We start from the raw sequence: 12,944 nt of genomic DNA, 5'->3' as shown, positions 1-12,944 counted from the left end.
CTCACCTGTTTTTGAAGAATTGGTTAGGATCACAGCAGTCAGCTCAGTAACAACAAGGTGACAGCGGGGATAAGAGGAGAATCCTGGCTGAGCAATTCCTGCGACTATGAACTAGTCAGAAAATTTAACCCCAGATTTTATGTTATTTTTTACTTTCAACCAGATTCCCACCTCCACCCTACATTTGCAGTCCAAACGCATCTGGAAGCGGGAGGTGGCCACTGGGGATGCAGGACCTCAGATGATGGTCTCCAGCCGCATTCCTTCTTTTATTTGAATTTAACAAAGGCCTATAAAGGAAACTCTGAGAGCTGATTCTTTGGAATAGACCATTAGGCAGTGTTTGCTGTCCCCCCCCGCCCCCCCCCCCCCCGCCCTTCCCGAAAGTCAAGACACTCCTGTAACTAAATATCACATAGACCTGGAGAGGAGAGAAGAGAAAAGGAGAGGGAGGAGAGGGGAGGGAGGGGAGGGGAGGGAGGGGAGGGGAGGGGAGGGGAGGAGAGGAGAGGGGAGGGGAGGAGAGGAGAGGAGAGGAGAGGAGGCTGGTGGACACCTTTCAGAAGTCTTTCAACTTCCTCATCTCTATTCATCAATTCTTGTTTGGGACATTTCCTCTCTATGATCACCCAACACAAATGTAAAAGGCAACCCCAATGAAATGCATTTCTCTTTGATCTTTTGTGAGGCGCATTCTTTTCAGTTACTTTCTTCATCATCAATGAGACCATTCCCTTTCCAGATTTCTTCTTGTGCTGAAAATCTTAGCCATTAGTCAACGCACAGCCCTTTCCCATGAATTACAGCATGCCTTGGATCTGTTTCTTGGATCCTGTCTCTCAAGGGGATGGGGAGTCCTGATTGCAGCAGGGCAGGATGACTTCAACAGCCTTTTGGCTGTCATCTTCTACCCACACACCATCACTCTTGCAGCAACGCCTCTCAAATTTTGCTCAAGGCATTCTTTGCTCATCAGACTCTCCTCTGCCTTTATTTTGTGATCAGATCCCATTGTGTCTGCATTGCATCCAAGCTGTTTGCACTGCTTCTCAGGTCACATTTTACTAAGAAAACGCTCCATATTTCTTTCCACAGAAGAAAATCAATGAGCCATTCACAAAGCTCTACTGGTATTCCTGTCAGCAGAGAACATCACCCATGCAGTCTTCCTTCTATCCCCAACAACACACTGTACACTACCTACCTGAGAGTTCCTCCCCTTTTCCTGCCATGCACTCATCTCTCATCTCAGACCTGTGTTAAGCATTCACTCCAATACCCTCTTGACTTACATTCTTGCTACTGCTATGTTCATATTCTTGCGGTAGGCGGGGGGAGCTTTGCAAATATCCACAAGCAACATGTGTATGTCAGTTCTCATCCATGGTGTGTGTACCGGACACTGGAGGCAGAGAATTTCCTTTCTTTCCCCTGTGCTACAAGGGAATCAGTGTATAGAGCTGAGGCCGCTAACATGTTCAGCATGAAGTGGGTGTGCACTGTGTGTGGTGTCATGTACTGACTACAAAAGGGTGCTTGATCCCCAGAAGATAACCAGAGAGAAGGAGCAGTCAGGAGTACCCCTCTAATGAGACCCAGTTAGAACCCCCTTTCCCCACTGTCTTATGCATCATGTGCACAATAAAGGATTCCAGCTAACTGCAGCTTCTCTTCACTTGCCCCTGCGCGACTCTGTTTTTCTTCTGTGCTGGAAACCATACACTTTCTTCCTTTCCTCTGGATGGAGGGGAGCCTGTTAGAAAACTGAGTTTGAGGCCAGCCTGGTCTGAGTGAGTTCTAGGACAGCCAGGGCTATACAGAGAAACCCTCTCTCAAACAAAAAAAAGAAAAGAAAAAGAGAGAAATAGGAAGGAATGCAGAGAGAGAGAGAGAGAGAGAGAGAGAGAGAGAGAGAGAGAGAGAGAGAGAAAGAAACCTGAGGCTCCAGGATTCAAGTGTAATGGGCTTGGCTGTAGCACTCTGCAGTACATTTGTTTCTTGAGAAGACCTGAAAAGACTATTGAGTGTGGCCTCTGTCTTTCTGCAGGAAGTAGACATGTTTCAGCTGCAGTCAACTGATTTAGACAGATTTTTTTTCTTCCTTAGAAACCTTGTCTTACCATTTCATCCTTAAAGTTGTAATAGACTATTTTACAAATGGGCACATGCTTTTGAGTTAGAGGACAACCTAGCCTTAAAAATAACATATCAACTAGCCACATCACAATAGTCTTATCCGGATAGAAATGTGGGCACTCATTGATTAGTTTGCTAGAGGATGGCAAGTTACTTTGAAGACCTCTACCCTTAACCCCTTTCCTCTCCTCCCCCAACCCTTCCCTTCCCCTCCTTATACTCCTCCATTTCTGATCACATATATTTTGGAGGATCTTCTGCTTAGTAGGGGGTTTGTTTTGTTTTTTTCTTCTGCCATAGGATTAAAACTAAAATGCTGTGTCTGCTAAACTCTGGTGTTACTGACCTTTCCAGGGTTCTGCTACACTGTAACAAGCCATTGTATTCTAATGGTCCTCGAAGGTTCCTGACATTGGAATCTTCCTCCTATCTGAAAGTCTGGCTTTAATTACATGATTAGCCTGCATGCTTTCTCCTTTGTGGTTAAAGAGATTCTGAAACGGGATGATTACTCTACAGAATGTCTGAGATATTTAGACCCCAAATGGTCTGTTTTGTTCTAGAAATAAGAACCAAATTATTGGCTGACCAATTATTGGCTCCTTCCCACAGGAGAGAACAGAGAGGCTTGAGAGGCAAGGTGGAAGCAAGTATGCAGAGGGTATGCTTTGCTAACCAGTGCCAGAACTATGCCTTTCAGGTTCTCTGCAAGTCATGAACAAAACAAGAAAGATCATGGAACACGGTGGGGCCACCTTCACCAATGCTTTTGTGACCACACCCATGTGCTGCCCGTCTCGGTCGTCCATGCTCACAGGGAAGTACGTGCATAACCACAATGTCTACACGAACAATGAGAACTGCTCTTCTCCCTCGTGGCAGGCAATGCATGAGCCTCGGACATTTGCTGTGTATCTCAATAACACTGGCTACAGAACAGGTAAAGGTCACTGTTTCCTCTTCCATAGTCTTAGATGAGGGAAACTACACAGGGTAGTATGATAGATAAGAAGTTCCAGGAGACTTCAACAAGGAAGAATCTATATTCTCTGCTCTCCACCATGGTCCATGCTCTGTTGCTTTAACAGAATCGCACAACAGGGCTACTTATTGAAGAAAGAAATCTAAGGAACTCACAGTTCAGAGGGTTGGAAGTGCAAGAACATGCTGGCAGCTTCCAGCAAAGTTTCTATTCTCATAAAATGGCAAAGAGTGGAAGGACAAGTTAAGTGCACTCGGCAGACAGACAAACACAAGGATGGCCTTACTTTCTAACAACCTGCTCTGCAGGCAACATCCACTCCCAGAAAAGTTCCTCTTAGCAACCCAATTAGGTCTAAACACACTCAAATTTTAAAGCAGACAAGCTACATTAATGTCAGTATAAGAAGTGATTTCACTCCAGCGAATGTACCAATGTGAAATCCTTCTAAAAAAATTCAGGATTCTCAGCAGATGCTGTCTGAAAATGCTGTTCCCACAAAAGCCCCCAACAGGTGAAATATTCCAAGGTGACAAGCAATGAATGAGGTTTCATTCCATTCACAAATCTCAGGGGGTCACGGGAGAACTTGGGGGTTTGCTTAGATGTAGGTAATCCCTGATGATTGTTAAGGTGAAACAACCAAGTCTTGTTTTGAACTGCCCAGTGCCTCCTTCAGAGTCTCAGACCCAGCACATGAGCCAAATGACGTCATGAATGAATGAATGAATGAATGAATGAATGAATGAATGAATGAATAAGCCACCCTTGTGGATCTTTCCAGTTTCACTTATTTATTCATATGTAATTAATGGGACTCTAGCAGTTGCTTTAGGTGAAGTCACAGTCATCAAACATTCACCATTCCTTCCAGGAAAGGAAGCCGTCCTTACTGCACCAGCTATCAACCCTGAGCCTGCACACAACAACATGAGGTTTATGGTTAGTGGGGAGGGGTCTGGGCTTCTTACTGTGGGCAGGAACTAAGAGGAATAACTTCCTGGGACCATTATCCTCACAGCCCTTACTCTCCGGCACTGGACACTGCTCCCCAGTTTTCTCAGTAGGGTGCATATGGAGGGTTTGCATGGTAAAAAGTCCAGTTTACATCCTCACCCCAAGAAACACTTAGATTTATTCATCAGAATTTAAGATGTCATCAAAAACGTTTATTGGAAATTATGTTCAGGCCTGTAGATTATTTGTTCTCAAAGTTTAAAGCTAAGGCATTTCAGATAAATATTCTCTGGAATCTCTTTTTAATCTTTCCCATTGGGATTAGGAACTATGTCATCATTTGCTTTATTGCAGCAAGCCCCAGGGGCACTTACTTCTTGTTATTTATGGATGAAATTATTGATTGTGCCTGTGATCACTCCAGCACACACAGGCATCTGAGGATCCCTATTCACAGAGCAAATCCTCTCTGCTGTCTCAAGGGTGTTCGCTTCCAGTTAGGAGGGGAACAGGGCTAGTGAGGAGCTTACTGATGGCACCTGCTCCTGGTGTCTCTTCTCACATTAGTGATTTAAATTTACAGCACCTTTCATCCTAGGAATCCGCCAAGCATCTCTGCAGGGTTCCAAGATGGCAGACGTGCTTGGCTGTGTTTTATAGCTGGAGGCAGGACTTCAGATACTGTGTAGCCAGCTCTGAAGCAGGTTTCAAACAGTCCCCTGGTGCCTGCCTGGTTCCTTACTCTAACCACCAAATGGATTCTGTTCAGGAGAATCGTGTGAAATCTGTGCCTTTGCCATTCCTGGGCTCTAGCTAATACTGTCTATGGAGAATACGGATCTGCGAAGAGTGGAACTCTTAGAACATCCATAGTATACAGATGGTGTTTGAGCTCAGGGTGTATTGATTTCTTCAGAGATAACCCAGGAAGGTGAGAAAGAAGGGATTAGGCTTCTACAGCTTGCCCACTCTGTCCTGAGCACTTTAGTTGTCTTGCCTAGTTCTTCAAAGAAAGCTTGGAAGGAGGCTAAGGTACTAATGAAGAAACCAAGACTTAAGAGGACTCATTGTCAAAGGGCAAAAATCCATCTATCAATGGTGGATGGAGTCCAGAGTGTCTGACTTAACAGTTTCCAGGATCCTTTTGTTGTCTGTCTTTTAAGACAGGGTCTCCTATATCTGGGCTCACCTCTAACTCAGCACTTTGAACTTTCGATCATCCTTCCTCTACCTCCAGAGTGCTGGGATTATAGGTATGTGCTGCTGTGCCTGCCTATGTCTAGGATCATATTTCTATGCATGGTATTCTCTCTTGCCTTGTTCCAGAGTACTTTACAGACACACAGAATACAGTAGCATGCATAACAGCAAATACTGTGGGAAGCAGAAGCAAATGATAGCACCTATCTAAAGTTATGGTGGTTTGGCTCATAAAGTACATGCTGTGGAGTCACAGGGAAAAGCTACATGAAGGAAGAAGCTTCCTGATAGCAAAAGCAAATTTGGGAAGAATCCCTTGCAGAGTTCACTGGGTCACCAGCATGGAAGCCAACCATTTGCTTGTAGGTGGCATAGTGTGCTCTTGTATTTGTTTTCATTGTCGTCACACTCACCCTACGTTAAGATGGCTAAAACTAGAGATCGTTTATTTAAGAGTTTTTGTTTGTTTTATAGTACAGGCTGACCTCTAACCCCTCAGCCTCTGAATGCTGGCATTATAGGATATGTCACCATATATGGTCATCACTAAATCTAATCTCTTATTTTCCCAGTAACAAATTTATACCTCAAGAGAGGAGTGTCCTTGAGAATAGAGCTGGCACCAGTGCTTAGGAGGGCAAGGATCAGCTCGGAATGTTACCCCAACTGCAGAGTTGGGTCTGGGACAAAGCTGTGAGCACCAACCATAAAGCACCCCAATAAAGACTGTGTGTTATTCCCTGCATCCCAACAATCTTGCTGTAGCATGGGATTTTCTTCAGGGACATCATATCAGCTCCTAGAAACAAAGGCTGACTCTAAAGCCAACGTCTTTCTGCCTATGAAACACATAGGCAATGACAGAATTCAAAGTGAGGGATCATCCTCCCATTTATAAGGAATTCTTTCAAGGAAGCAAGGACCCTTTCAAACACATAGAGTAGAAAAAGAGTAAGATTCACTCAGGTGGCTGAGATGTGGGTCAGTGGAAGAGTGTTTGTCTAGCATGCATGAGATCCTTGGTTTGACTTCAGCACCACAATGATGTTAAAGATCTGTGTAATTAATTGAAAGTTATCTCTGATGAGAAAGACAAAAGTGTCTGAAGAAATTAGGAAATAAGACTATCATTGTAACAATAGTTGGTGATCTACCTGTGAATGGTGGCTGCAAAGTTAAGGGGGTGGAGGAGATTACAAGACACTAAACTAGTGAGGAGAAAAAAAACAATGTATAATCAATTGCTGCTTTCCTAATTATGAACCTATTATTTGGACTATTTAACTGTAGACTTAAGAAAAATAATGGGGGTAACCAAAATAACATGACACATAAAGATCCATCTAGAGAGAAATGCAAAGTGCAATAAGTTTTATAAAAAAACAACTCCAGGAAGACAAATTACTAAGAAGCTTACTTTGGGAGGCATCCAGAATACATGGATTTAAATGAAATGAATTGATCCAATATTATATTTACCCTTGTATGACATGATTTTCCTCTTTTGGAACTTAGGCATATTTTTGGACTGGTTGTAGCCTAAATGTTTCTAACTTTACTCATGGAAAATATGAGTCTACCAGAGCTTAAATATCCAAGAAGGAAAAAAACACAACACTGTGTCTATTGCACTTTGTCCTGAAGAGTGAAGTGAGAAAGGCCATGGATTATCTACCACACACGAAAAAAACAAATTTGCTGCTTAAAGCCTGCTAAAAAAAATTATGACGGGGTAGATGTTAATATAAAACTTAACCTGTAAGGTTAAAAAAAAAATATCATCCCTGGTTGAGAGGACTGCATTGATTGGAAGGAAGGAATCGAAGCAAAGCTGAAGGGGCTATGGCCAGGGCTTCCTCTGCTCTTGAGCTATTTGAAGGACTCAGGCCAGTTTTCCAACATACAGTTTTCTATCCCATCCGAAATTACATGATAGTTCTGCTATGCTCGCTGAAATTACCTAATCACAGGAGCTGAATTTTAGACCCATCTATCCAGACACATCCATTCTGTGCTGTAAGTGGAAGAGACAATATTTAGTTGAAATCTGCAGTGAATTGTTACTAATTAATTGTGAACTGGTGTCTTACTCTGCTGCCTAGACTGGTCTTTAGCCCCCATTCTCAAGCTATCCTTCTGTCTCAGCCCCTACTACAGACATACTCCCATACTTGGCTATGCAGTGTATTTTTTCTGTAATAAATTAATTTACATAAACTTACCTATTTTCTAACACACACACACACACACACACACACACACACACACACACACACACACACACTGGCTTTTTGGAATAGGGTTTCTCTATGTAGGTTTGGAGCCTGTCCTGATCTGTTGACTGGGATGGCCTTGAACTCACAAAGATCTGCTTACCTCTGCCTCCCAAGTGCTGGGATTCAAGGCATCTACCTCCACAACCTGACCTAACCTCCTCTCTTTTTACATAAGATTTATTTTACTTGTAGCAAGCTTATTTATGTATTCTCAGTGAAGGACTTAATTTAATTTCTTGTAAGGTAAAACAAGCTAATATTCTTACTTGTTTGGATTATGATGTCATGGATTTTTGTTAGGGGCGTAAACATGAAATGTTACATATGTTTATTGAACCACAGGATATTGGGAATACACTGGAGCCTGGGATAAAAAGAGACAGAAAGAGTGTTGTCTTTACTATGTTTGCACTCTATTTGAGTAAACCAGATTCATATATACAAATGTATAAATCACAATCTAGCCTGGTTCTCAATTATATCTATAGTATCTACAATGAAATCCTGCCACCGGTATTAAAATGGCCATGAATACATCATTCACTCTACTAAGCAAAATTAAATTTCTCTAACCATCAGATCATTTTATAGTTCCTATTACTGATATAAAAAGAAAACTCTTTTCTTCAGATAGTTAATACACATTTTTCTAAGTGTGATGCAGTCTGTGGTCCTAGAGAGGGGAACTACAACCACACACAAACTAATAGTTATAATCCATAATCCAATCTTCCTTACCTCTCTACCCATCTTCCAACTCCAACCACCTCCCTAAACAGCAGGAAAGGCAAGTGGTGATGTCATAAAAGAAAAGGATGGTCCAGAAGGTTGGTTGATTCGGGGTAGTTCTGACAGCACTAGCTGAGTTGAACTGCCATCAGCAAAGGGGGCAGGGGGGATAAAATTCAGTGCTTATGACCAAACCATTGGCATGGTAATATTGACCTGAAAATCAAGTTCATTTTAGAGAAAGGCATCATGAACAGTGTACATGGAACAGAATTATGGGAAACCCAGATGATCAGAGCACGGCCAAGAAATGTAAAGTCCAAAGCAACCAGGGATGATTAGAGATTATCTCGGTGGCAGGAAGCTCCAAAGGGATCAGAAGAGCTTGTGCTGCCTACTCTGGGTGCTGCCTCCTGGGCCTGGGCTCTCCTGTAGTAAACGGGGTGGGTGACACTGCATCTGGAATCCTGACTACATTTTTCACACTCCCTTAATGCAAAGACACTGAAAACCTGGAAGCCTTTCTAAAGGCAATAGCAAGAGCAATTAGTAGACTTGAAGGAGTTGTTTGTAAGGGAAGGATTAAGGCAAGGGAAGGATTAAGGTGAAGGAAGGGTAGTCACCATGGTAATGGCTAGAAATGCTACAAGGTGACCTAAAAAGTGCAGCCATGAGGGAAGGCAGGCATCATTGGGCATGGCTTCCCTAGAGGTGGGAAGCACTAACAGTAGCATTGAAAAGCTTTAAAATTAATTAAGGAAAATGGAACCCACATGGGAGAGAACTGGGTTCTACAAAGTAAGTCATACTGGAGGACAAAAAACAAAACTAAAACTAAAACCAAACTAAACCAAAAAAAACTGGTAACAAAGCATAACTATAGACTAAGGTATCCTCAAACCACAGAATCATGGTGATTTTAACCATGGCATGAGAAGTCCCCTGTACTTGTCAAACACTGAAGTGCTTTCCCTCTTGATCAGCCTCTTTGCCCCCCCACAACACCCCAGCCACTATGCTGCGCCCAAGCAGGTTCGCCTGGCAGTGCAGAAAGGAAGAAGTGAGCTAGCCAGCACATACCTGGGAAGCTGGCTCTCAACCACACATGCCAGGTACTATGTTCTTTTACAGAACTCTTAGAAAACAAAAGGACAGAAAAGTTGGGCAAGCCCCTAGGGATGAGGAGGCAGTCAGAGAGAGTAGGGTGCAAGTTTATTAGGCACAGGCTCCCAGAGCAGTCCCTGTCTGAACTGAGAACTCAGGACCTCTGGAAGAGCAGCCAGTGCTCTTAACCACCGAGCCATCTCTCTAGCCCCAGAGTGCTGTTTCTTGGACTCAAGTCCAGATTGTTTTCAAAGAAAACAATTTAAAACACATTAAAAAGCTATATGCTATAGAAATATGTTAGAAAAACAAATCAACTTTTAAAATTTGCAATTAAAGTGAAAATACATTTTTAAAAAAATTTCCAGAACTTGTGAAATCTCTGGAATATACTAGGTTCATGAGGCTTAGTGTAAGAAATATTGGTGGAACCCTGTACTGTACAAGGATTGTGGGCAGGCCACAATGTGAGGCAAAGGTGGACATGGAGATTCATGGCTATAATCTTATAATCTTAGCACCTGGGAGGCAGACAAAGAAACAAAAGCAAGAAGACTGACAGTTCAAGGCAAGCCTAGGCCACATAGCCAGACCCTGCCTCCAAAAATACATACTTATATACATGAATAAATAAATAATAATAAAACAAGAAAAAAAACTCACAAAGTAGAAAGTTTCTATCAAAAGGGACAAAACTTCCTCAAGGACCTGGCTGTCACTAGAAGGAGAGGAAGGTGTATTAGAACTATGGGGTATGGAACTGAGTGAAATGGGCGCTCTCTGGCCTTAATTCAAGACCAGATGTGGCTATGGAAGAGTTATGGAAACCAGAATGCCAGCTGAGGTGCTGTGAAGAGGGGCTTGAAAGACTAGGGAAAGTTTTGCTATGTGGCCATGTGAAAAGCAAGACGAATTTTTCAGTGAAGTTTTCCTGATTCATCACTCAAAAAACAAAAAGACTTAATTTGTCATGAAGACTAGCTCTCGGTGTTCCACTGCACACACATCAATCACACACCCAATTTCCCACTACCTGTTATCTAGCTCATTCAGAACAAAAGAATATATTCTGCCTGTTCCAGGCTGGCCCTAAGAGGCAGATCCCCGAAAGTGTTATGGTCATTATAATCCATGTATTTCAGTTCTGCTTACATTTACTCAAAAACAAAGAGAGTGACTGTCACTTTGGCACGGCCTGAAGAACATGCAGAGGAGTGCTTTGACAGTGCTTTCCTCGATGAATTTTCACTCCACCGTCACCTTTCCAGCCCTTATTTCATATCTCTGCACTTGTTTATGATTAATCATCTCACATGAGAAAAATAATCTTTTGTTTCCCATTGCAGCCTTTTTTGGAAAATACCTCAATGAATATAATGGCAGCTACATCCCTCCTGGGTGGCGAGAATGGCTTGGATTAATCAAGAATTCTCGTTTCTATAATTACACTGTTTGTCGCAACGGCATCAAAGAAAAGCATGGATTTGATTATGCAAAGGTAATTTCCAGTGTAAAACTGCATCAATCTGCTTTTGCGCATAATGGGAGGGACGGCATTTCCAGGGACTTAAAACTATCCGAAAGATGGGCTTTCTGTGTTCTCACAATGGTCGAATGAGAAATTGTAAGGCAATTTCCAACTCCAGACAAGAAAGACTCTAAGGCTCAGTGCTTTTGTCTGGCAAGCCTTTTTTCCTTCTCCCTCGTTAGGATGAAAGGCAATCAGCCTTTGATGAAAGTGCCATCCAGAAAATCATACCCCTCTTCTCAGCCTTGTGCTAAGTTTTGTTTTCCCCACTATCGGGAGCTAGTCCGCATAATCAAATGTGCATCTTGTACTGTTTGCTTTTCAGTGGTTGAAAGTATATTTTGTGGGTGGTTTCAGCCTTCCACATGAAAATAAGAACAGACTGGTGCAACCCGGAACTCTGGGACACTATGTTATTTGCTTTTACTCCCATCTGACCAAGCAGTATTTGTGACTGGGACATCTATCTGCCCCATGGCAGTGAGAGTTCACAGCCCTCTATGGCTGTCAGTCTTAGGATGTCTAAATCATTCTATAGAAACAACCCATGGTTCCCAAACAAGCAGATTCTAGATTGTAAAGCTTACAAAAGTAAGCCAGACACAGTGGTGTGGTCTATGATTCCAGCCTCTTCTTGGGAGGCTGGAGCAGATGGACAGAGAGTTTGAGTCAGTTTGGGCAACACAGTGAGTGCAAGTCAATCAGGATTACTTGGGGAGACTTCATTTAAGGCACAAAACAACAAAAATCTCAAAAATCATCTTATGATTACTAATTTAAATTAATAAGAAATTGAGATCATAAAAGTGGAGGGAAGAATATCTTTAATTTCAGCTTGCTAATTTTTCTAAAATATTCTCTTTCCTTGTGGACATATCCATTTCATTTTCCTAGAAATACCAAAAATTCAGCTGGATCTAGCAACCTGTTTCAACAGGTTCAGGCATTTGGCAGAAAGAGAACGGGGACTAGGTTACGTTTTGGGCATGCTGTTGTCTTTGTGCTTAGTTTGATGAGAGCACAATGGACTCAGAGAGACTTAAAATGTAAGGCCGGGTCTTCCTACCGTCCTGAAAATAATGAACACAAATGAACTCACTAACACTGCTGACAGGCTTCTGAACATCAAAGTTGAGAGTCAAGTCGGCAGGGACCTTGAAGGCAAATTTGAGCCATGTTCTCATTGTAAAAGACAAGAAAACTCAGCTTGGAGTGGTTCAACCACTCATGTATCCTGGGTCATTTCCCTGTCTGGGGACAAAATCTTTGCAGGCAAATGATGCCTGCCACGCACACTAATTGACATTGCTATCACTTTCGATCTGCGGGGATGCTTTTCATGCTCCTTGTTCAAGCTATTAACCTTTTATTCCCTGTTGTCCTAAGGAGAACAAAGTAATCACGATTCTCTCAAAATATTAAATCAGCGAAACCTGCTCATTCTCACGGCTGATTAGGTGTCAAAGACAACTGTGTTGGAAAGGAGTTTGTGAGTGCGTGTGCATGTGTATGCTTGTGTGTGTGTGCTTGTAAAGAAATTTAAAAGACCCCCATATGGAAAGGGGGGACAGCCTTTGGACTTAAGAAGGACGTGACACAGATTTCTTCCCCCAACACTACTCTTGTAGCTGTTCTGGTACTTAAACCACAACATATGACCAGCTGTGTCTGGGAGTCTCTGATATTGTGACCATTGCCTAGGAGTTTCTGACAAAAGTTGACACTAGAGCTTCAGGCCAGTAACATGCACAGAGGAAGCAGGTGGCTTAATTAAAGTCCTCATCTTCTCTTTACTCTTCGTTATGCTTCTGCCCTGCCCACTTCCAAACTTTCGTCTGGCCCCACCCCTGCACTGGGTGTTAAGTCAATTTATTAGCAATTCTAACTCAGAGCCCAGCAGCTGTAGTACTTTCTTCCTACAATTCACACAGTATAAGCTGCAGGGAATCAATTGCTCCCACATTTAAGTGTTCCAAATGAATGACTTGATAAGATGTTGGGATTTGTCCCTGTACCTGTGATTGTTGACAAT

At 42.6% G+C, this 12,944-nt stretch overlaps 1 protein-coding gene across 1 annotated transcript in view; it reads left to right on the top strand.

Moving 5' to 3' along the window:
• Positions 1-12,944, top strand: part of Sulf1 (sulfatase 1) — a 68,259-nt gene that overhangs the window by 7,132 nt on the left and 48,183 nt on the right. The window contains exons 2-3 of the mRNA XM_035438708.1: positions 2,837-3,076; positions 10,731-10,882. Of these exons, the coding sequence (XP_035294599.1) occupies positions 2,837-3,076; positions 10,731-10,882 (392 nt within the window). The remainder of the gene's footprint in view (positions 1-2,836; positions 3,077-10,730; positions 10,883-12,944) is intronic.

This window comes from Cricetulus griseus, chromosome 2, assembly GCF_003668045.3.
Source record: "Cricetulus griseus strain 17A/GY chromosome 2, alternate assembly CriGri-PICRH-1.0, whole genome shotgun sequence".
Taxonomy (NCBI): Eukaryota; Metazoa; Chordata; class Mammalia; order Rodentia; family Cricetidae; genus Cricetulus; species Cricetulus griseus.
This window is presented reverse-complemented; position numbering and strand designations above follow the sequence as displayed.